The 26,336-nt window shown below is 35.7% G+C and overlaps 1 protein-coding gene across 1 annotated transcript in view; it reads right to left on the minus strand.

Annotated features, from left to right (window-relative positions):
• Positions 1 to 8,696: 8,696 nt before the first annotated feature.
• Positions 8,697 to 26,336, minus strand: part of RAD21L1 (RAD21 cohesin complex component like 1) — a 28,458-nt gene continuing 10,818 nt past the window's right edge. The window contains exons 5-13 of the mRNA XM_077949060.1: positions 24,448 to 24,618; positions 23,254 to 23,349; positions 22,229 to 22,342; positions 19,823 to 20,049; positions 19,476 to 19,575; positions 18,500 to 18,624; positions 16,367 to 16,462; positions 13,940 to 14,017; positions 8,697 to 8,885 (exon numbers count right to left, since the gene is read on the minus strand). Coding sequence (XP_077805186.1) covers positions 8,697 to 8,885; positions 13,940 to 14,017; positions 16,367 to 16,462; positions 18,500 to 18,624; positions 19,476 to 19,575; positions 19,823 to 20,049; positions 22,229 to 22,342; positions 23,254 to 23,349; positions 24,448 to 24,618 — 1,196 coding nt within the window. The remainder of the gene's footprint in view (positions 8,886 to 13,939; positions 14,018 to 16,366; positions 16,463 to 18,499; positions 18,625 to 19,475; positions 19,576 to 19,822; positions 20,050 to 22,228; positions 22,343 to 23,253; positions 23,350 to 24,447; positions 24,619 to 26,336) is intronic.

The raw sequence follows: 26,336 nt of genomic DNA on the forward strand, positions 1-26,336 counted from the left end.
TCCCACTAGAATGTATACTTCATGAGGGAAGGCACTTTTTTTCCCTTGCCATATTTCCAATGTCCAGAGTAGTGCCTAACATAGTAGGAGCTCAATAAATACTGACTAAGCACACATTGTGCCCAGCCCCAGTCTTCTATGGGAACACTCGGCCAGATGCCATCCTGGAAATCTTTTTGTCTTAAGTCTCTTAAGGCTCTTAAGTCCTTACGTCTGTTTACTCTCGCTGGTGCTGAACTTGGTACCCTCCACTCTCTGCGCCAAGCTGACTTTTCCAAGAGAAGAATTTGTGAAGTGCCTTCGCTGATTTACATCATGACTCTGCAGTACTGGCCTGGTGAGAAATAGTTAATATTGATAATGTACATGAAAAAATAATTATTTTAAGTTTACTGTTGCTTTTCACAGTCAAATATTTTCCTATATTTCTGAGCTGCAATAAATCCATTACTTTTTTGCAACAAATGCTAATAAATTTTGGAGGAGACATTGATTCTATTTTCTCCAGTATTCAGTTAAACTGTATCCTATCAGATAGCCATTATTATATTATGTTTTCCAGAAAAACATGGCAGAGCAATTGTAGCAGGAATAGGAAAAGAGTTGAAAAAGCCATGTGAAATATTGAGGCTTTCTGTCCAAAACACCTAATGCTATATTAGCAAGTTAATTGATAAAATGTTTTATCTGCTCTAATGCTCACTGAAATTATATAAGTGACATTTTTACACTTAAAGCAAAACCAAAGGAAGCCATGTAATTATTATATGTTTAGCAGGAGAACATTTCTGAGATTGTCATTAAAATTGTTTTTGTCTGTTCCCATGCTGTTTTGTTTATTAATAGAGATGGGACTTTACTATGTTGTCCAGGATGGTCTCCCTCCTGGGCTTAAGCAATCCTCAGCCTCCCAAAGTGCTGGGATTACAGGCTTGAGTCACCATGCCTGGTTGTCCCATCATCATGTGTGTATGTTTGTGGGGTTTTTTGTTTTGTTTTGCTTGATACTTAGAAGACTACATTTCCCAGAAATCTCCACAAGGAACTTCCCCAAAGTAAGAGAGCACCTTCACTCACATTACTCCCATCTGGAATGGTGTTAGCCAGTATTCTCTTTAGCATCAGGAAGCAGATGATTGAGAACTGTGTTTAGTTATAATGTAAATTGCAACAAACGAGGATTATGCATATAAAACAAAATTATTCCTAAGAAATTAGTAATTTTGTTTTGTTTTGGACTAGGTGAAAATACATAAACAATTTTTTTTAGTTTCAAAAACAATTTTATTCCAATTCTGGCTAAGCATACTCTCCCACAGAATGCAGCAATAAAACCTGAACAAAATGCATACAGCAGCTATTTGAGGATTCTGAAGACAAAATACTAGCAGGCACATTGGGGAAGAAGCCAGAATTTGACATACCCTACCACTGAACTACTGGTGAATTTATCATTTTTATTTATTCCTATAACTTCTGGCCTGGTCTCAAGGCAGATCAAAATCTGGAATTCGGGCTCAATAAAGAGAAAGCTCCCAAAGAATCTCCCTAATTTTGACTTGAAGATCAGGAAAAGGGACTTCTGATGCTCAGAGTATGTGGGAGATATCATTTTTCTTCTCCTTTCAAATCTTTTCTCCATTGTCTCATGACCCAGTCTCTAGGCCATCCTGCAGTGGTATCTGTGACAGCAGACACAGGTGTCTAAAACTCTGAGGGAGGAGAAACTTCTTCAATAAAAGTAGCTGTAGTCCTGAGGGAGGGTGAGTCCCTGCTGTTTTTTTGTCTCTGTCCTCCTACCACCTGGTCCCAGATGCAAGTTCAATTGTGGAAAGTAGGCAGCAAAGCAGAACAGAGTAAATAAAGCTCCAAACTCCAGCATTCTGGTGAACCCTAGAGAGGATAAACCAAATGATGATAATGATAATAATAATAGTTTTCAGTTACTGCTGAAAATTAAAAACAAAACAAGATCTTGAGAGCAGTCAGAGAAAAATGATGCATTAATAATACAGGAATAGGCTGCATGCAGTGGCTCACACTTGTAATCCCTGCGCTTTGGGAGGCCAAGAGGCAGATTGCTTGAGCCCAGGAGTTTGAGAACAGCCTGGGCAATATGGCGAGACCCCACCTCTACAAAAAATACAAAAATCAGCTGTGTGTAGTGGCATTTGCCTGTAGTCCCAGTTACTCGGGAGGCTGAAGTGGGAGGATTGCTGGAACCCAGGAGGTCGAAGTTGCAGTGAGCCACGACTGACTGCACCACTGCAGGGTAGCCTGGGTGACAGAGCAAGACCCTGTCTCAAAAAAAAAAAAAAAAAAAAACAGGAATAATAATTTAAATAACTGTGGATTTCTTATCAGAAACCATGGAGGGCAGAAGAATATAGAACAAATTTTTTTAATTGCTTAAAGAGTTGTCAACCAGGATTTTGAACCCAGCAAAAATATCCTTTAGAAATGAAAGTGAAATAAACACATTCTTCAATTAAGGAAAATGAAGATAATCCATTGCCAGCACACTTGCTCTAAAAGAACTACTGAATTAAATTCTTCAGACAAAAGGGACATTATATTAGAAAGAAATGTGGAACATCGGGAAGGAAGGAGAACAAAAATGGTAAATATTTGGGTAAATTTAATAGGCTATCTTCTCTTGATCTTTTAAAATATGTTTGACAGTTGAAAGTAACAATTGTTGATGGAGGTTTAATGTATGTAGATAAGACAAGTACAATATAAAGGAGGAGTATGTATATTCCTTTACAGTATAAAGGGACCTATATGGTGTAAGATTTTTACACTCCTCTTGAAGTGGTAAAATATCAATTCTAAGTAGAGCATGAAAAGTTAAGTATGTATTTTGTAACCCCTAGAATAGCTATTTTTAAAATCTATAACAAAAAAATATGGTAAAAAAAAAAAAAACACAATAGGCCGGGTGCAGTGGCTCATGCCTGTAATTACAGCACTTTGGGAGGTAGAGGTGGGTGGATCACTTGAGGCCAGAGTTCAAGACAACCCTGGCCAACAGGTCTTTATTAAAAATACAAAACCCAGTCTCTATTAAAAATACAAAAACTAGCTGAGTGGGGTGGTGTGTACCTGTAATCCCAGCTACTCAGGAGGCTGAGGCACGGGAATTGCTTGAACCCGAGAGGGAGAGGTTGCAGTGAGCTGAGACTGTACCTCTGCACTCCAGCCTGGGCAACAGAGTGAGACTCTGTCAGAAAAAAGAAAAAGAAAAAGAAGTAAAAATGGAATTCCAAAAAATTCCAAATATTCCAAAAGAAGGCAAGAAAGGAGAAAACAGAAGAATACAAATTAAAGGGAACAAACAGTAAAAAAAAAAAAAAAAATCCAAAAATCCTAAATAAATAAAATCCAAAATCCAAAAATGTCAATAATTACATTAAATATAAGTGATCTAAACACTTCAATTAAAATAGAGGTTATCCAAATGGATAAGAAAATTATTTAATGCAGTCTACAAGAAATTCACTTTAACTATAATGAATGATATAGGTAGGCTAAAAGTAAAAGATAAAAAAAGATATACCATGCAAATACTAATCAAAGGAAAGATGGAATAACTATATTAATATTAGAAAAAGTAGACTACAGAGCAAAAAATATTACCAGGAATAAAGATAATTATTATAAAATAATAAAAGGGTCATTTCACCAAGAAGATGTAATAATTATAAATGTATACGCACCTAATAAAAGAGCTTCAAAATATATAAAGCAAAAACTGACAGAATGGAAAGGGGAAATAAACAGATCCACAGTTATAGCTGAAGACACATTTTTTCTCAGTAACTGATAGAACTAGTAGACAAAATAAACAAGGATGTAGAAGATCTAAACAACACTATGAACCAACTAGGTCCAACTGACATTTATAGAACACTCCACCTAACAAATGCAGAACAGAGTTGATCCTTGAACAACACAGCTTTGAACTGTGTGTGTCCACTTCTATGTGGATTTTCTTCTGACTCTGCCATCTCTGAGACAGCAACACTAACCCCTCCTCTTCCTCCTCCTCCTCAGCCTACTCAATGTGAAGACCATGAAGATGAAGACCTTTATGTTGATCCACTTCTACTTAATGAATAGAAAATATATTTATCTTCCTTGTGATTTTCTTAATAACATTTTCTTTTCTCTAGCTTGCTTTATTATAAGAATATAGTATATAATACATATACAACATATGTGCTAATTGACAGTTTATGTTATAGGTAAGACTTCTGGTCAACAGTAGGCTATTAGTAGTTAAGTTGTTGGGGAGTCAAAACGTATACACAAATTTTCAACTTAGTATAGGGTCATAAAATAAATCTTAATAAATTTAAAAGAATTGAAATCATTTAAAGCATATTCTCTCACCATAATGGAATTAAACTCAAAATCAATTACTGGAAATATTCCTTAGAAATTGAACATACTATACTTCTAAATAATCTGCAGGTAAAAGACCTTCAAGTCTCAAGGGAAATTAGAAAATATTTTTAACAGATCAAAAGTGAAGATATAACAATAAGTATCTGTGTGATGCAGCTAAAGCAGTGCCTAGAGGGAAACATAGAGCTTTATGTGTTTACATTAGAAAAGAGGGAAGATCTCAAATCAGTTATCTAAGCCTCCACCTTAATAAAACTAGAAAGAGCAAAATAAGCCCAAAGCAAGTCAAAGGAAAATAATAATAAATGTAAAAGCAGGAATAAATGAAATGAAACAGAAAGCAGAAAAGCAAAAGAGAAAATCTTTTTAAAAGATCAATAAAGTTAATAAGCCTCTAGCACAACTGAAAAGAGAAAACATATTAACAATGTCTGAAATGAAAGAGAGGTTATTACTATGGACCCCACAGACACTAAAAGGATAATAAGGGAATACTCTGAACAACTCTACACACATAAACTCAGCAATGTAGATGAAATAGACCAATTACTTAAAATAAGAAACTACCCAAACTCATTCAAAATGAAATAAATAACTGAATAATCTACCTCTATTTTAAAAATTGAATTCATAGTTAAAAAAACTTTACAAAATACAAATATCCAGATCCAGATTGTTTATGGGTGAATTCTATCAACTATTTCAAGAAGAAATAACACAAATACACACAACCTATTGTAGAAAAATAGAATAGGAGGAAACACTTTCTAAGTTATTTTATGAGGCCAGTATAACCCTGATACCAAAACCAGAAAAAGACAGTAAAAGAAAAATACAGACCAATACCAGATGCAAAAATCCTCAATAAACTATTAGCAAATCCACATGAAAGGATATTCAACATAATTAGTCATTAGGAAAATGCAAATCAAAACCATGAGATGCTCACTAGGATTGCTATAATTTTAAAAAGGGACAATAACAAGTATTGTCAAGGATATTAAGAAATTGGAACTCTGATGTATTGCTGGTAGAAATGTACTATAGCGCAGCTACTTTGGAAAACAGTTTGACAGCTCCTCAAAAAGTTAAACATAAAGTTATCATGTGACCTGGTAATTCCACACCTAGGTATATAACCAAGAAAAATAAAAACTTATATACACAAAAACGTAGGTACTAATGTTAATAGCAGCATTATTCATAGTAGTTCAAAAGTGGAAACAATCCACATGTCCATCAGCTGATGAGTGGATAAACAAAATGTTGTATATTCATACAATGGAATATTATTTTTGGCCATAACAAGGAGTGACTTACAGATACATTCTACAGCATGGATAAAACCTGAAACTTTTATACTAGGTGAAAGGAACCAGATACAAAAGGCAAAACATTGCCAGGAGTGGTGGCTCACACCTGTAATCCCAGCACTTTGGGAGGCCAAGGCGGGTGGATCATTTGAGGTCAGGAGTTTGAGTCTAGCCTGGCTGACATGGTGAAACCCCATCTGTACTAAAAATACAAAAAAATTAGCCGGGCATGGTGGCATGCCCCTGTAATCACAGTTACTCAGGAGGCTGAGGCAGGAGAATCGCTTGAACCCAGGAGGTCGATGCTGCAGGGAGCCAAGATTGTGCCACTGCACTCCAGCCTGGGTGACAGGGCGAGACTCTGTCTCAAAAAAAAAAAAAAAAAAAAAAAAGGCAAAACATTGTTTAATTCCATTTATGTAAAACAAAAACACCTGGAACTAATTTGTGAGTTTAGCAAGTTCATAGGATACAAGGCTAATCCATAAAAGTTAATTGTGCTAATGACAAAATTATAGAGATGGAGAACAGGTTAGTGGGTTTTAGGAGCCAGGGAGGACAGTAAGGAGGGAGATGGCTGTGGCTAACAAAGGGTAGCACAAGTGATCCTTGTGATGGAACTGTTCTGTTTCTTGACTATGGTGGTGGCCACACAAACCTACACATGTGACAAAATTGCATAGAATTAATACATAAACAAAATAAGTGCATATAAAACTGGTGATGTCTGAATAAGCTGGGTGGATACTGTCAATGCCAACTTCCTAGTTGTGTATTATACTAAAGTTATGCAAGATGTTACCATTGAGGTAAACCGATATATGGGATCTCTGTATTATTTCTCACAACTGCATGTGAATCTACAATTATCTCAAAATAAAGAGTAAACAAAAAAATCAACTGGAACTCTCTTACATGGTTACTGGGAATGCAAAATGGTACATCCACTCTGGAAAATAATTTCGTAATTTCTTCTAAAGTTAAACATATACTTGCTATATGACCCAGCAATCCCATTTCTAGATATTTACCCTAAACAAATAAGAACTTGTATCTACACAAAAATGTACACAAATGTATGAAGCTCTATTAATAATTGTCAAAACTGGAAACAACTTAAATATCTTTCAATGGATAAATGGATAAATAAACTGTGGTATATCTAGGCAACAGAATATTACTCAGCAATAAGTAGGAATAAACCACTGACACATGCAACCACTTGATGAATCTCAAAGACATTTATGAGTGAAAGAAGCCAGTATCGAAAGGTTACATGCTATATAATTCCATTTTTATGACATTTTCAAAAAGACAAAAGTGTAGTCATGGAGAAGAGTGGTTGCCAGATGTTATATGGGGGAAAGGTGTTACTACAAAGGGATAACACAGAGAATTTTTTAGGGTGATGTTACTGCTGGAATCCTAATTGTGGAGATGGTTACAGGACTCTATACATATGTTAAAATTCACAGAACTGTGCACCAAAATTAAGAAGTCAATTTTTCTGTATGTTAATTTAAAAAATAAAAGAAATTTTAAAAAGGCAATTTTGCCATTTAAAATTTATAGTTAATACATTTAGAGAGGCTATTTAGAATTTGTTGTTTGCAGCATATTTCCATATACAACAACATTTTAATGAGTACCATAGGCTTCACTTTACAGTGTATGATGGCGCTCACAGAGCATAATATGAAAATGTCCTAACTCAAATTTCAATTAAGAAAAAAGGAAAACAACAGTTTTAACGTCAAAAATGTTCGGTAAACGCCAAGCAAAAGAACATTTATTTTGGTGATCTTTACTTAGACTGCAGCTGCAAACAACATGCAGAACAAGTGTCTGCTAATTTTTTTAAACATAAAAAGCAGATTTAGTTTTGCTGACACATTAATGGTGATTATAATACTCATTAAATAGTAAATAAAAAGGTTAAATGACCTATAAATAGACTAAAACCCACACAAGGTAATTTAAAGCAAAGATGAGCTTTGTAACTCTCCAATTTTAAAATGTTGGATTAAAAACCATAGCATTAGGTCAAATCAAGGATGATATGCATTGCAATCAAATAAACTGTCTGTGTAGAAATAAGGAAGTTTTCATCATTAACCCCACAAAATTCAAGTAAATACTCCAATGTAAAATAGCCTTTTAAGAAACATCTTTGAATGTTTGTCAAAAACATATAGCATTTTAAAAATGCATCCTAAATGTATGCTAAATGCAACATTCAAGTCAGGGAAATGATAAATGCTATATATTCAAATCAGCTAAGTTAAAAAAATTACTTAACTGGCTGCGCAGTAGCTCAAGCCTGTAATCCCAGCACTTTGCGAGGCCGAGACGGGCGGATCATGAGGTCAGGAAATCGAGACCATCCTGGCTAACACGGTGAAACCCCGTCTCTACTAAAAGAATACAAAAAACTAGCTGGGCGAGGTGGTGGGCACCTGTAGTCCCAGCTACTCAAGAGGCTGAGGCAGGAGAATGGCGTAAACCCGGGAGGCGGAGCTTGCAGTGAGCTGAGATCTGTCCACTACACTCCAGCCTGGGTGACAGAGCGAGACTCTGTCTCAAAAAAAATAAATAAAAATAAAAAATTACTTAGCTATAATTAAGTATTTCTGAGCCAGGTATGGTGGCATGTGCCTGTAGTCCCAGCTATTCAGGAGGCTGAGGCAGGAGAATCACTTGAGCCCAGAGTTCAAGTCCAGCCTGGGCAACATAGTGAGGCCTTTGTCCTTAAAAAAACAGAAAACAAAACAAAACAGAATTTAAAGTATTTCTTTGTAAGCAGGTAGGTTTCCAATTCTAGCTATGATTATTCTGAACTACAGAGAGGAAATAGGTCAGCCTATCTATGAAATGGATCACATCTTCAGCTGCTTCCAGATGGCTTCTGCATTAAACGGAACAATCTACACAGAAATTCCAGTGATGACATAAATCTATATGTCTGGGTTTCCTTCACATGTTATAAAACATTGGTCCCATTGTAGCTATAATATCTGCATAGGGAGCACTCTGGCTCAGCTCGATAGCCCGCTGTTTTCTTAGGACAAGAAAGCTATAAAATTTGGCAGCTGCTTGTTTTCGGTCGCTATTTCTACAGAGCTTCATCAGACTAAAGGACTGCATTCCCATCTTGTTAGATTCCTGGGAAAATAGTTAGAAAAGAAGAAAAGGGAAACAAGATCATTAGAAGTAAAGCCAGCTATAAATGCATAATGAACAACAAAATATTAACATTTTGGATAAATGACTATAAAATCCTTAAGTGGAAAAAGGGAAATGACTCCTTAGTAAACATAAAAACAAAACAAGTCACTGTACACAAGCTTGGTTCATGAAGAACACACATGCAAAAGAATTCCAAAGTGTTATACAAATTTGTAATGTATTATACAAATGTTAGACCTTTTTAAAATGGATGTTAACATAAATGGCTCCTGTGGAAAGGGCAATTAGTCTATATTTGCAGAGACAAAAAAAAAAAAAAAAAAAAATTCCACAGGACTTTGGGAGGCTTCAAATACAGTGAAAATGATCAGCCTATCAGTCTTCTTCTACTTAAAGGTACTAGTGTTGGTGTTGACTATAAACAACTCTAGTTTCAGTGTCAGGGGATTATGACTATGTAAACAACTCCCAATTTCTTTGCACAGATTAAAAAGATGTCGGATTCACTATATGACATCTGTGTACCTACTGAAAATAACTGAGGTACAATAAAGTATTTTAATTACGGATGAAGATAATTCTTTTCATGAAGACTAAGATTTGGAATCAGATTCCTAGAGAAGTATAATTTTTTAGTTAGAAATACTGCAGTGTGGCCAGGTGCGGTGGCTCACGCCTGTAATCCTTTGGGAGGCCAAGGAGGGCAGAGCACTTGAAGTCAGGAATTCCAGACCAGTCTCGCAAACACGGTGGAACCTTGTCTGTACTAAAAATACAAAAAGGAGCTGGGCATGGTGGCATGTGCCTGTAATCCCAGCTATTTGGGAGGCTGAGGCAGGAGAATCACTTGAAACCAGGAGGAAGAGGTTGCAGTGAGCCGAGATCACACCACTGCACTCTAGCATGGGTGATGTGAGACCCCATCTCAAAAAAAGAAAAAAAAAAAAAAAAAGAAAGAAACACTGTAGTGAATACTGGCCAATGTCCCTAGGAGCATCATACTCCTTGGATAGTTGTGAAGCATATTTAGAAATACCATATACAAGGTTTTGCTTGTCTATAACATTCAACAAATTAATAAATTAAATACATTATTATACTTTATCTTAACCAAAGGTGTAGCCCAGGGTGAGTAACCTTTCAAAGATGGCATATCCAGCCTACATTTATTCCCTGCCTTGAGAGAAAAGATGAGAATTGGATGACTTTTTCCTCCTAGGAGAGAATAAGGACAGCTTTTTCAATTTCAAGAATTCTCTTGAAAAACCCTAAAGGGACAAATATGCAAGATTAAACATAAGTGTTTATTTGTGTTCCCTTCAGAAACCTTTCTGAAATGAAGGTAAAGACAGAAAAAGTGACAAAGGAAGGAGACAAAGACAAAGAAAGTGGAAGACATAACTGACTTAGTAGAGTAGAGACAACTGAATCCTAAATGCTGGCAGCAGGGAAGCCAGCAAAAAGCAAGCCAATCTGAGTGAGATACAGTACCTTGGAAAAGCTCAGGAATTGGAGACATCAGTGTATCATAAACTGGGGAGAGGGATTAAGCTGAAAATAGGAGAATTCCTTGAGAATCTACTTAGGAACAGTTAGCCTTTCTGTCCACTCCACCACCTCACAGAATCAGAGACCACTACTCACATAGTAGAAGGTGTGATGTTGCCCTTCTGGAGATACCAAGCATTGAGGCTTTGGACTTAAGGCACTAGCGCTGTGGATGGTGAAGTGTCATACCACAAACAGTGGGATTAAGGGAAATTCTACACTCTGAACAGTGAGATAACCAGCCTCTCCTTTATCTCCTTTTGGTTCCTGAGCTACTGGCATCGTGCTTACATGTCCTAGGCACTAGACTTAAAAGATTACTCTGGAAAAGCCAACTATTCTAAGGGAGAACAAAACCCAGTTACATAATACAATCTGGGGAAGGTGAGGGGTGCCACCCAATGACCTCAGTATAAAGACCATAAGTCTACAAGCCTTCATGCGTATATAACTTCCAATCAGTTTTTTGGTGTCTCTATCTTAAATAAAAACAGATAATCCTAGGATCTACAAGATATTTGAGTAAAATCTCTAATATTAAACAGCAAAAAGGAATGCATTCAAGAACATCACTAAGGAAAGATAATGCAGGGAGCAGAAGTGCAATCTCTGAAGTTAAGAAGTTTTTCATTGTATCCATGAAAAATGGCTAGGATAATAGTGAGAGGAAGCAGATCAGTGGTTGCTTGGGAATGGAGGTGCCAGTTGGAGGTATGCAAATGAGGGATTCACAAGGGGCACAAGGAAACTTTTTCTGGTTTGAGATATGTTTACTCCTTGATTGTGGTGAAGGTTTTACAGTTGTATGCATATGTCAAGACTTATCTAATGCATACTTTAAATAGAAATAGTTTACTGCATGTTAATAATATCTCAACAAAGCTGCTTAAAAACCTAATTAAATAATTAAATAAAAATATCGTGATGCTATAAAACAAAAGGTTAGTAAACAAGAAAAAAACTCCTGGAAAACAAAAAGGTGAAAGCAGATATAAAAATTCAGTGAAGTCTAGAAGACAAAGTTGAAGAAATCTAGAGAGTAGAAAAACACAAATAAAAGGAAATTAATATAGAGGATAAAAGATGTTTTTAAAATTAAAGGAGCAGTTCAGGACATCCAACATCTGACCTATTGGCCCTTCAGGAGGATAAATAACAAAGAAATTGAGGCCAGGAGTTTGAAACCAGCCTGAGCAACACAGTGGGACCTTGACTCTATGAAAAACTTTAAAAAATAACAGTAATAAGAAGAAAGTTCAAGAAATTTTTAAAAATTTTCTAAAACTCAGGAACATGAAATTTCCATATAAAAGAACACACTACATGGTAAGCACAACAAGTGAAAGAAAAAAAAAACCCAAAGCACATCATGAAATTCCAGAGTGCCAGGGATAATAATATTAATAATAAAAGATCAAAAGCTTCCAGAAAGAAAATAAAGATTTCTTACAAAGGATCACCAACTAAGGCAACATCTGACCTCTCAATAACATCACAAGAATCTTGGCAATGTTACAAAGCCTTCAACATCTGAGAGAAATATATTTTCAACTTATGTCTAGAGACAGTCACGTTAAAGGTAAAAGAAATGCTCAGGCTGGTATGGAGGGTCTCTATCTCTTATGAACTATTTATCTCAGGAAATCATGAAAGGATGTTAATCACCAAAAAATTTAAGATAAAGGAAGATCAAAGCACCCAAAACCACAGAGGAAATAATACATACAGGAAAGAGACAAATTCTCATGTTTATGACAAAGCAATATCCCAAGACAAAAACTATGGAGCAGACCTAAAGAGCAACTAGTTTGTATCAATCAGAACAAGAGGATGGTGAACCCCCAGAGAGATACCTTTAAGGAAAAAAAAAGGAACTGATGGATCACTTGATAAGAGATATTATAAAATATTATAAAACCATAAAAATGGTATTTTTGTCAGAGTTTGGTCATATTGTCTGAGCTTGGAAAAGTAATTAAAATGGGTTTATAGACTGAGCAAATGAAAAAAAATGAGGTAATGATTAACTTGAAAAAAGCCTAATGACAAAACAATCATAAACTTGACAAGAAATTTAATCACGCTATGAAGCTTCAATGTAAACTAATTTTTATATAGTATTTATGGCAGCAGCTGCTAGTTGTCCTTTAATTTCCATTCTCTTCTTCTATAGTAACGGAATTATTAGCTGGGACTAAGCTTACCAAATAAACACTACATTTCCCAGCTAGATGCGGTAATGTGATTAAGTGCTGGTCAATGAAGCGTTAAAAGTTATAAAATTTCTGGCCGGGCGCGGTGGCTTACGCCTGTAATCCCAGCACTTTGGGAGCCCGAGGCAGGGGGATCACGAGGTCAGGAGATCGAGACCATGGTGAAACGCCGTTTCTACTAAAAATACAAAAAATTAGCTGGGCGCGGTGGTGGGCGCCTGTAGTCCCAGCTGCTCGGGAGGCTGAGGCAGGAGAATGGCATGAACCCGGGAGGCGGAGCTTGCAGTGAGTAGAGATCGCACCACTGCACTTCAGCCTGGGCGACAGAGCGAGACTCCGTCTCAAAAAAAAAAAATTAAAAAAAAAAAGTGATAAAATTTCTGGGTTGTACAGTTAAAGGAAACTTTGCTGCTGATTGGAGTACAGACCTGGTGGGTAGTTAGCCATTTTGGATCTTGAGAAGACAAGGGAAACCTGGGTCCCTGACAACTTTGTGAGCATAGCTGCCATACCAGATTGAACCTTTACCTGAGAGATAAACAAACTTCTATCTTTTTTAAGTCATTAATATATTGGCTTCCTGTCACAATCAAACCTGCATCATAACTATTACAAATATAACACTGTAAACACATAACACTATGCTAAAAGTATAGTAGGGAGGGGAAGGTAACTAAGTTAAACTTTTGTTTTCTGTCAGAAGAATTCAGTAAAGTTTAAAGCTGAAATACCAAGAAAGAGCACTAAAAGCATGTTTCTTAAGAATATAGATATAAATACTAAAAGAAGCAGCTTAATGTAGTTGCTTCTGGTGAGCAGGACTTAGGAGGGGTAGGACAAAGGCCTTTCTGTCTTTTCAGCCTTATTGCATGGTGCTATGGAACTTTTAAAATAATATGCATGTATTATTTTGATAAAAACATAAATTAAATTCAAAAATTATCTGAGCTGTCACTCTTGAACTGCTATCAACTAAGTTTCATGTTGAGAATTAGTTGGTATCCTGCTAAAAATGAGAGTGGGACACAGAATAGATAGATATCTAAGGGTATGAGTGTGGGTAAGAAGTTGATTAGAATATGCAGGCACCAAAACCAAACTTCTATATTTAGCCCTGGGTATACTACTGAAAATCATCGCACTCCAGTGGGATGTGGCCTCAAAAAAATAAGGAAAATTACTGCGTTTTCATTAATATCTAGAAGCTTGAAGTCAGTATTTACTTATTTTTTAAAATAAAAATAGGGTTGACAAACCCTAGCATCTTACCCGTAAACGATTTAACAACTGAAGTATTCTTCGATTCCATCTTTCTGTCTCAATATTTTCTTCATTCCTCAATGACTCCTGTTTGAATGACTGATAAATAAAATATTTAATTTAAGCAAATTTTACTAAACGCTTACTATTCACCAATCATAGTGTTAGCTTCTACAAGAAACACAATTATTACAATGGGTCCTGCCAAATAAAGAGCTTATAGTCTTTATTATTTATAAAGAGAATAAGGCTAACATACAAATATAAACCACCTTTGCACAATTATACCTATACTCTCCAGGGTGTCTTCTGATAAGAGGCTCCAAAATAGGAGATTCTGCCATCTTTATTTGGTAATGTTGCCCAGGGCCTTTCAGTTACTTTGAAAAGTAAAATTAGCAAAGACAACAACTTTTGCCTAGGGCTATCCTAGTTCTGGTCAATCTGAACTCAGTTGACAGGAGAAACATACAGCTATTTCTGCATTGTAAAGACCTTTATCTGAACTTACTTGGTAATGGAAGCTCTAAACATAACTGCTGTCTAGTAGTTTGTGTACAATTGGGTTAGAAATCTTTCAGATTTCGAGATGCCTTGTCCAAAAAATATTAACCCACTGCCTGATTGTCTGTCATTGTTATCTAAATAAATTCTTTTTTTTTTTTTTTTGGTATTTAAGTCTTAACCACTTTCAGAAATACCTCAATATTTAAAAATGGTAAAGTTGAAATTCTTTGCAAGAATTTATTCTAATCCCTTACAAACTAACACCTTATGATATTAGAGCAGAAACTGGGCATATGAAAGGTGTTCATGAATCTGATAACAGAGTAGGCTTACAGGGGGTTGGGGGAAGGGAAGTGGCACAAATCTGGCCTACTTTATAATTTTTCCTAAGCTAATTCTGACCATGCATCCCAAAAGCATCTGTGTCACTCTCATCACATGTCCACCGTTTGTCTAGCCTTCATGTATAGGAGCCCAGACACTTGCTAAAAGCGCTTTCAATTTCATAGACTCCAAGACAATTACAGAAAGCACCAGAATATTCTGCATGACATTTTAAATCATGTGAGGCTAAAGGGACTCTTTGACTCAGCCTGGGAACTACTGAGTCCCCATTTCCACCAACTATACCAGCTTCCTGGGCCTGCCTATGCTATATGCTTTCTTATATCCCAAAGAGACTAATTTGAAAATATGGTCACTTTATTCTGGAGAGTTTTCCAAATCCCTTCAGCTACAATTTATGATTATTCTTTTCTGGTCTGTCCTTGGATAAATGAGGACACCCACTTATTAATGTTTATTTTATTGTTAAATAAACAAATGCAGTTTTTGAAATGTAAAAACCTCTTTGTTAAAGGTCCATGAGACTCTCGCTTCACCTATAATGCACAACTAAACTAACCAGAGAAAGGCTCAGAAGAAATAGTCTGTGCATTCTGCTAAAGCCTGTCTACTTGATCTATCTGGACACCCTGCAGTTGAATCTATTGTGTAGAAAGCCCAGTGGATTATTAAAACAGCTGAACTTGTGCTGTGTTGTGGTTTGCTTGACCATGTATGAAAATAACCTGCATCTATAAAAGCAAAGCGAATAGCAAGAATGAATCAACCACTTCTGGCTCAGCTGTTTGGATACTTCAGGTAAAAAGTTCAGGTAATTTATTCTGCCCTAGATTATCTAGAGAATTCGGTCTCTTTTCCTTTTATGAAAAACAATCAAATAGTCTTGGAACTCATTATATAGATAATTTTATAGAAACAAATTAATATCAGGCTTACTGGGTGTTTTTATATTATTTACTAAAAAACTTTTACTAAAATTCTTTACAATCTTAAAAATGTTTTCAGTACGCTGGGACAAGACCAGAGAAATAAGACAGTTAACAAGCAGGGAGTCAGGTAAATCAGACTTGACTTCTGTCTTTGCTATTGACATGTGGCCCTCTGACTACCAGATGATTTTGTTTCAAATTTCCAGAACCCTTGTATAGATAAAAGCCTCATGCCACATAATGTTAAAGGAAAAATTTCCTACAATTTTTGTTGTAAATAAGATAAAATTTCAAATGCCTTAGGCCATACTCTTAATATAGTTCTGTTTCTCTAGAAATGTTATACCAATAATTTAAAACAGTGATTCTCAACATTTTAAATCCTGTCACTACTTTTGATAAGCACAAAAATCTCACATTTTCCCTTAAAAGTATTTGAAGTTTCAAAAGAAATTAAAGAAAGACAAAAAATCAGAGCAATTCAGAATATTTTATCAAACTATTCACAAACATCTCTGTTGTAATCACAAATTTAAATTATAAATTCAGAAAGTAACATGACAGCTTTAAAAGTCAAGTTTCAGATAAATAAGGTGTTAAAAATATTTAGGAATGAAGTTTTTAAGAACATCCCCAAGACTATACATATATTTACCAATTCAACTGGACTACATTCAATTTCTTGTGCAAATAAGTCATTCGTTAAAGATGATTCCTCAGCAGCTAAAGACACCATTTCAACAATATCCTGCTGAAGCAAATTAGGGAAAGTTAGGTAAATCTGACAGTGGTTATACAGGAACAATCTAATTTTGTTAAATGCTTTAATCACGTGAATGCTCATTTCTCAAACTAATTTAAAATACTACCCACATTCTCAAAATATTATCTCTGAAATATCCCAGATAGGCAGTCTTTGACTTAAATGTTACTGTTTTCCATATGCTTCCCATAAAGGAAGAACTTGCATGCCCCTTCCCTCCTTGTTTCCTATCCTTTTCCTTTCTTTTTCCCTCTCTACTGCAGGCCTCACATTAAGTCTCTACTGCTGTGCTACTGAGACCACTTTGCTTTGAAGCATTTTATCTAGCCCCACTCCCCTACCTCTATTCTCATGCCAATACCAGGTGGCAGAGGAAAGAGATCTGCAATAGGCAAGCAGAGAGGGAGTGAGAGTGAGGAAAGGGATATTAATATCCCTACTGAGGACCATGATAGGATTCCTGCCACCACTGCTGGAGCTGTCACGGGCAACAGGGAAGGACCTGTCTGCTGGAAGGGGAGTGAAGACATAAAGGAAGAAAGAAAAAGAGACAGCCAGAAATTTCCTAGTCCCTATCATCTCCTTCCCTTCTCATTGCTATAGAAGCTGTCAATCCCTTTTCATCTTCAACCTGTCTCTAAGCTTCATTCCCCAGGTGTCCTCCCCAGTCTTGACTAAGGGCCTCCTCTAAGATAGTTTACTTGCTTTTTAACTCAGTTTTAAAAACTGTTAGTAAACATAAGGAGTTACATTTTATTCTTTAATAAACATGTTTGTGAAGCCTTGTTTTTCTCTTTCAATTTCTATGAATATTCAATCTTTCTGATACTCTCAATTTTGCAGTTATGATATATAAAAATTCTGTTTTATGAAAATTTGAAAATGATTCATCAGAATCAATATTTTCTTGTCCCTTCTTGTTCTTGTGCTCCCATGCTTGACTATATTTCTCATTTGTTAACCATTTTTGGAAGCAAAATAACAGTAGAATTGAAAAAGCATAAACATAGGGTAAAGGAGTAAAGGTTCAAAAGAACTGGTACATCAATCTCTCTTCTCTCTACTTCAAGCCCATGGGACAATCTATCTTGTTATATCTATGATAAGTGCAGTTATATTTTTCTTCCAAAATATCATAAACTAAACAGGTTTACCTAATCATAATTTTCGGAAGGTACACTTTAAGAAATGCCTGAGCCCAAGTGAGGGAGAGAGTAGTACTGGCAACCCAGTATCTCAATATCCAGTATATTATCAAATATTTAGTAAAATACTTTCTGTTTGAATGCACTGTGAAATTGTCTTTCCTTCCAAGGGCATTCAGTTTCAACATGGGTTGACTTTGAATTCCCTGAGTGGTTATCAAAATACAGTGATAATGGAACAGACCAGAAAAACACTGGTTTATTTTTATCTGGTATGGCTATAATATTTATATTTGTACAACCAATAAAATAACAATTGAGAAAATATTTCAAAGCAATTATTTCCAATTATGTTTTCAAATAGTAATGTTTTTCAAATAAAAAATTATATCTTAAAAAGTTTTTAAAATTTCATTTTGGTTCTAGATCTTTAGATAAATCTTTCAGATTCAAGGCCAAAGTAATCGGTGGGTCTAAAATATATTATTCTTAGAGATGTAAGGGTGAATTTACGATGAGAAGCAAAACTTAGGTGTACTGGCTGCAGTTCTAAAACATTCCATGACACAAAGAATATGAGGCCTAGTAGGAGTCTCAGCATATAACCAGGTTTACATACAGACAATCATTGATTTAACGTATCATGCAAAATACTAGTTCAGTATGAAACCACCTTATCTTGCGATTTACATCCTAAACTCCTGGAAAAATTCTGTAGAAGAAAATCATGTTTTACCCTGCTACTTAGTAAACAAATTGCAAAACAACTTAAAATGAAATATGAATATACAAATGTAAGAAAATATACCAGAGTCCCAACATTCCTTTACTATATCTGTAGAAAATAAAATATTTTTACGATTCTCTCTGGATAACTTACCTCAGTGTTAATATGTTTATTGGTATCCTCATAAGAGCTATGCTGAGATCCACCAATCACATCCTTCCAGGTTTGAGGTTTACTTAACTCTTGCTGGGAATTTGGCTCTTGCATCATGAATGTCTCTAAATTATCAAGGAAATAAAGACAGTTTCACCAAAATATCTTTCAAACTTGAATTGTGATATGGTTGTAACAAAAGAAAACTTCTGACAGACACGTTGGGATCCAATAATTTAAGCAAAGGATACACAAACTTTCTTATTGCTCCCAAGTCTCACATATGTATCTTCCCTTTCCTGTCCTCTGTCTCTTTATCACCTCCACTCCCCATTCTCTGCCAACCATCTCCTCTACACACACTCTCACACATTCACTCACAAGACAACATGGATAATTCAAGCCCATTGTGGTATATCGTTCAGTAGATTTAATGCCTTCAGGAAGGGTGATCAGGAAGTGGAGGCTCCCTCATCACATCAATTGGTTTTATTATTACTTTATAATTATCATGATAATAATCAGTAATTATTAATATTCCATGTGCCTTTTGGGTAGACAGAAATACCTGTCTCAAGTTAACTGTATTAAGTGCTGTTCTTATCCTTACATGACTTTTCATGTTAGTTGTTTTACATTGAAACATTATCTTGCTAGATAGAAAGATTTTCTTTTTTGAGGATTTTTGAGTACTGCCTTTGAGAGTGCAGGAGGTAGAAAAAGTGATAGTAAGAATGGTTTACATAGTATATATACTTCATCTTTTTAATGAAATCTCTGGGACAAAAATTAATCCAAAATGCAGAAAAATGCAATACTGAAGTAATAATTTCATTTAAGTTCAACTACTCTTCCAGAGTTAGCATTTATACTTGAGAACATGGAATTGGATCCCATCTTCATTTTGAAATTTAAAACATCAAATTTTTGTTGCCACAACATTCCCCTCAACATCAAGAGAATTAAGAAGTCTCACCTATGATATTTTGGTTTCCCACTTCTTCCCTTACTGAATCCTTCTGTATCATTTTTCTTCCAAGTTTAAAGCCAGAGGACAGAAAGCACTTTGTAAACAACTGTAAAAACACACACTTTTGGTTTTTTTGTTTTTGCACCAGCAAAGTAATTCAAGAAAACACAAGCACATATCTAAAAAGGAAAAACTATAATTCATACACACAATCCAGAAAATTAATTCAAAATGAGGAAGTACTTCTTTGGAAGTTTAAATTCTGTTATATATGTATGTAAAGATGTGTTTATTATTTATTTATTTATTTATAACCAGACATTGCTGTCATGTAGAAGGATAGAAACTGTTACCATTTTCAGTTCAGCATGAATCAAATCCTGGGCAGCAGTTGATAGAAGTGTATCCACTCCTCCCCTCTTCTTCCACATCATCAATCTTTGGGTAGGAGGTGCAAGTTCCAAAACCATGAGGGTGTCCGCAAAGGAAGTAAGCTGTTTATGTATAACTTTGCTACTGAGCTCCTTGACAGGATCTATGAGCAATCTCCTCTTTTTACCTTTCCTTTTCTCAGCAATGTCTAAATATAAGAAATAGGCACAAATGTGATTGGTTATACAGATTTCTAAAATCATATTGTAGACACTAAATACTTAAGAAATTTCTAAGCCAGGCACGGTGGCTCATGCCTGTAATCCTGGCACTTCAAGAGGCTGAGGTGGGCAGATTGCTTGGGCCCAGGAGTTCAAGACCAGCCTGGGCAATATGGCTAAACCCTGTCTCTACAGAAAATATAAAAATTAGCCACACATGGTAGCATGCACCTGTAAACCCAGCTACTCAGGAGGCTGAGATGGGTGGATCCCTTGAGCCTGAGTGACAGAGGCTGAGGTGAACTGAGACCACACCACTACACTCCAGACTGGGCAACAGAGCAAGACCCTATCTCCAAAAAAGAAAAGAAATTTCTACCACTGTACAACATACAGTGTTGCATTGGAAAGAAAATCCCTTCTCCCCTCTGAAAATTATGCTGAGCAACCAATAGCTGATACATTTTGTAAGGTGTTGCTTGGAAGTGCTTAGAAAGGGATCTACCTGTTAAGTGAGCAACTGAGGAAATGTGGGGAAGAGGGAATTCAACCTATCTGGAGGTTCCTTAAAATGCTTACGTAATAGGATAACTTTCTACAATGCTAATTTGTATTTGTCCAGTGTATTTTTCCCTCTCCCACTGAAATTCATAGACATTCCAAGCAGGTTCCATAGGATTTCACTCCATCAGGGAATTTTAGCAGGCAGAAAGCAGAAGTTAAGCTTTTCTTTAGTAAAGCTCTAAAAGGGTAGAGAGGGTTAGATTTCTCAGAATGGATAAAGATCCAAGATCAATGGAGCCAAAAGGTACAGGAACCTGCTTGCTGGTTGATGTGCCTCAGTAAAATCCCAGGAACGAGGCAAGATACCGGACAGGTTGGCTATGTGATGATCCCCAAGGCTATGTAAGCTGGAGCACTGGGAACTACAAATTGGTATGGCTGATAACCAGAGGTTCCCTTCCACCTTCCACCTTCTATACCCCTCCCCCAAACTCTGGAACTACATGATGGAAAGAAGACAGGGAAGCTACACAGACTGAATTTCCTGCCAGCCTAGTGAGATAGAGGCTTAGTGGTAAACTCAGTTAAAAAAAAAAAAATGCTTTACTGTTTGCATGCCTGAGTTTATAAACTGAAATTCACATCAATTATACTACCTACAAACTAGGATGCTTCTAAATGACCTAGTTATATTAGTTATATTAGACTAGTAGTTATATTAGACTCATACTTACTACTTATCCCTAAAACATGATGTTTGAAGTTAAATGCTAGAAGGCATTGTGCCTCTCTTCTGACCCTTTTATTCTGCCTTATATTATATTCACTTGCATGATTATTTATCTTCCCAACTGGATTGTTTTCTAAGCTTCTTAAAAGCAAAAAGTGTGTGTCTTCTTTATTCCCATGCCCACCACAGAGTAATGGCTCAATACATTCCTAAATTGAACTTAGTTTAAAATTTTTCAGTTTCCCAAACTGGATACATGGTTTGAACAGGACTGAATATAATGCAAGTGATACAGAGATACAGGACAAATGAGCCCCAGAGTGGAGCTTAGCCCATCTGGGTTCTTGGCTTTGTCCAGGAAAAGAATTCAAGGGCAAGTCAGAGGTAGAAGAAAACAGCTTTACTGAATAGGCAGTGTTAAAGCTCTGGTGGTGTTACACCTCTAGCACCGTGACTGCTGCTACAGAGCACGGCTACCCAGTAGGCCCAGACTAGCAGCTCAGGGCAGTTTTGCAGTGATATTTATACCCACTTCTAATTGCATGCAGATTAAGGGGGCCGGTTTATGCGGGGAAGGAGTAGTAATCACTGGGTCATCGCCATGGAAAAGGGTGAATTCCCGGTGTTGCCATGGCAGCAGTAAATTGACATGGCACACTGGTGGGTGGGTCTGATTGAAAGCTCCCCCCACCCACCTTGTAACTAGTCATCATCTGGTCCGGCATCCAACCCCCAATTCTAGAGTTGAGTCCCACTTCCTACCTCAAAAGGATCATCTAAAATTTCCTTCACGGTCTTCTCCTCTATTGTATTACAAGTGCTAGTACTAGATTGACTACGTCCTATAATATTTCAGTGATTATTCAAACATCTCAAAGTATATAAGTTAACAGTGTATTAAAAATTAAAACAAAATGATAAATGCCTCTGACCTGAAATATCAATTGGATCAAGGGTAAATCCTTCCTCTTCAGTTGATAATAATGTTGTTTCATTCATTTTTTCATTTTCAGGTACACATATACACTCTGGGTTATCTGGTTCAACTAATCAACATCCACATAAAATAAATTGTGAAGAAAAACAGTTAGGATGCAGGCTAGAGGACTGTGTGAGAATTAAAGAGAAAGATAAACTAACTGAAGATTTACATTACTAACTGGAACATCTGAATTCTTAGAATCATTTATTTAATAGAGTTGAAGAAGCTTACAGATTATATGGTCTGGGACTCATAGTATTCAAGTGAGTCAAATATCATCATCCCCTTTTGCACATGAGACATCTAAGGGTGGGTTAAAGTCACGCAGATGTAAAATCAGTGGTGGCAACCACAGTAAATGACTGATAAAAATTTGACTATATGTCTGCTAAAAAAAATTGTATTCTGTTAAATACTTATCAGTTGACCCATAAAAAACCATAAGTAAAATTTTATTACTTAGCTCTTTGTATTTTCCGTTTCTACTATTGTTTTTAGAAAGCAAATATAACATCAAAAATTGTGGCTAATCAAAAATGGGGCTAATTGTACTTTTAATTCTTAAGAAAAATCGGACTAAAATACCTCAAATCATCTGAGGTACTGCCATATGAATTTCAAGTAGGGAAAATATGCTCAATTTATAATTTCTCTCAAATTGTATGTAGATTATCAAACGATACTAGTTAATAAATTTTCTTACTATGTACCATGTACTATTTTAATAATTCAAAAGCACAATATTTTGGCAGAGCACTCTCATGCTAAACCCAATCCTGGCTAAATACCCTTCAATGTACCTTTCTCAGAATCCAATTTCCTATTTTATATTGTCTACAGTCAGATTAACAGAGTCTGAAGGACATTGTTCTTTGTCTCTCACTATACTATATTGCTACTTAAATTCAGAAGTTCTGAGGCTTAATTTAAACATTAGTACCCATTACTTTCTCATAAAGGAAAATTTCAACCTACCTGCTAAACTACTGGGAGGCTCAGGAGGCAGGGAAATTTCTCTGTTCAAATGTATGTCTTCTAACAGGATATTCTGATCATCTTGCAATAGATTGTCTTGAAAAACACAATGAATACTTTTTTCATACAGATGGGAATCTGTCATTTGTTCACTAAACATTTATTAATGTTACTTTATGCATTTCATTGTAAAGGAATAACTAGATTTTTAAAGTAAACTAGAGAATTTTAAAAAAGATTTGATAGGAACAGTCAATAAACAATCTTTAAAACATGTGCATTTTGGCTGGGCGCAGTGGCTCGCTCCTGTAATCCCAGCCCTTTGGGAGGCTGAGGTGGGTGGATCACCTGAGGTCAGGAGTTCGAGACCAGCCTGACCAACATGGTGAAACCCCATCTCTACTAAAAATAGAAAAAAAAGTTAGCTAGGCATTGTGGTAGGCACCTGTAATCCCAGCTATTCAGGAGGCTGAGGCAGGAGAATCACTTGAACCCACATGGCGGAGGTTGCAGTGAGCCGAGATGGTGCCATTACACTCCAGCCTGGGTGACACAGCAAGGCTCCATCTCAATAATAATAAGAAGAAGAATAAATAAAACATGTGCATTTGGACTTCTCAGTTTTTGTCTATCCGATTTCTATGACTATTTTATAAGGTGAAATAGTCTATATTAAGAGTAAAACAAATAAAACTGATAAAATAAAGAAGGCAATAAATTGGTAGAGGCCTTGAGGATAGGTAGAAGTATTTGATACAGTAAGTCATGGGGACCCAAGGCACTTAAGCAGATGAATATAAATATAAAATAATAATATAAAATTCTAGAAAAATACCTTAGCTGCCCCACAATGTATGTTAAAGAAAACAATGTTTTCCAGTACATAGTCTAGTATATTTTATAAGGAATATACTAACCTCACTCTCTTCCCTCCAAGAATTAGGAATTTATAAAAATAAAAACAAGCAGTAGTTCATAACCTCTATAGAAAATATATTTAAACAGATGGCTATTTACTTAGGCCTAGCCTAAATGTTTAAACATGCCATAGACTTTGAAAACTTGTATGAAAAATGTATTGACCTATGTAACACAAAAACATATTTGAAATTTTACATTGATATAATAAATCTAATACATTGTAGTAATTTGATTAAAATGAATGTTTTATTTCTACATGACCAGATAGCATACCAATCATTTCTCCTGCAGCTCCTTCATCTCCAAACCCATCTCCACTGTCATAGAACAGAGATCTTTCTCCAGTGAGGCTTCCAGAACTATGTTCAATTAAAGGACCACTGGAATTCAGTAATATGTTGTCATCAAAGAAGCTATGTCTTCTGAGAATTTCAGATTCCTCCCCTAAATAAATATATATCATTAATACTAATTCATAGAAACACAGAATTTTACAGTTAGAAGGAAATTCAGATATCATCTAGCATAATCCTGTCATCCAACACCTCATTTTACAGATGAAGAGAATAGCTGAAAGACTTACTTGAATTATTCAACTAAAGTCACTCAGTTAATCAGTAGAGACTGGATTTTTAGTCTAATGACCTTTCAAATACAATGGAAAAAAATGCCAAAATATTACATAGAGTTTATAGTTGTGATATAATTTAATAACTTCCTAAGGTAAAAGTACTATGGAAAATAATTTCTTCTATTTTAGGTAAGTAAGTTCTGCTTGACCAAGTATATTTCATAGTATTTCAAGGACAATTGCTTGTATTGTTCATGCATAGTGGAGGTTTGGAAAATAAGGAACATGTCAGTCATCTTAGGAAATGGAAACATAGGTAAAATATTAAAGAATGGGCTTACAACATTCATTCAATAGAAATTGAATATGCTGGGGGTAGTAATACAGGCCTGCAAAAAAAAAAAAAAAACCCCATCAGCTAACAATAACTGAGTGTTTATAGTATGTATTATATTATGTAATAGAAGATACTATTATAATTCTCATTGCACAGATGAGGTAACACAGGCACAGAAAGGTTTTGTAACTTGCACACAGTCACAATATAATAAACAACAGAGTCAGGATCTGAATCCAGCTCTGATTCCAAAGCCTACATCCTGACAATCACAACACTACACTGATAGTTCCAGGGGACCAGAAGTCAGCTCTTGACCAGAAATCAGTTATTTCCCTCTCTTGGATTTGAATCTCTAGGTCCAGGAGTCTGAAATCCCAGAGGTCCAAGGTTAGTCTTCTCCTTCCTCTAACAACCCATGTTAATGTTAGACAGTAAAGAAAATCATGAAGTATTACCCATACTGAAAATTCTTCTATAGACTTAAATCTTCTAGAATGGAAGAGCGGAAAAAAACAACTATCATGACAATGGATTAAAGAATTGCTCAGAAAAAAAAAAGACTAAATTACTTTTTTAAAAACTAAGAATATATTCACATCATCCAGGTACAGCTTGATAGCTCCCAAAGGAAAAGCCAGCATTGGTCAGAGAATAAGACTTATGAAGACACTATATTCTCAGCATTGAACATCACAAGAATCTCAGATTACACAAAATACATAAAAGAAATAATCATTGCCTTTGATCTTATATTACAATCTAGAATAAGATGGATTAATTTTAAATATTTCTTAGAGGACATTAGGTTTGAAGCAGTTTTTAAAGAAGAGAAAAATCACATATTGGTGAAGATTAAAGGAAGGAATAAGGGAAATAACCATATGATGTTGTCAGTTATATCCCAACTTTACAAATGGGGCAGTAAGGCTGAGAGAGGTTAGGCAATTTGCCCAATATCACACAGAAAATCAATAGAGAAAGTTCAGATTCAAACCAAAATCTGTCCATTTACTAAGAACATGTTCTTCCCACCTTTTAAAATTGTAAAGGAAGATACAGAAATGTGAACAACTAAATTGTACTGGTTGGGTGGCAAGACGCTAGACTTGCTAGACTAGAGCAAAAAGTCCACATTAACAGGAAAACAAATAAAGTTGATGAAATAAAGAAGGTGATAAATTGGCAGAGGCCTTGAGTATAGATAGAGGTATATCATACAGTAAGTCACAGGGACCCAAGGCACTTAAGCAG

Source organism: Macaca mulatta, chromosome 10, assembly GCF_049350105.2.
Source record: "Macaca mulatta isolate MMU2019108-1 chromosome 10, T2T-MMU8v2.0, whole genome shotgun sequence".
Classification (NCBI taxonomy): Eukaryota; Metazoa; Chordata; class Mammalia; order Primates; family Cercopithecidae; genus Macaca; species Macaca mulatta.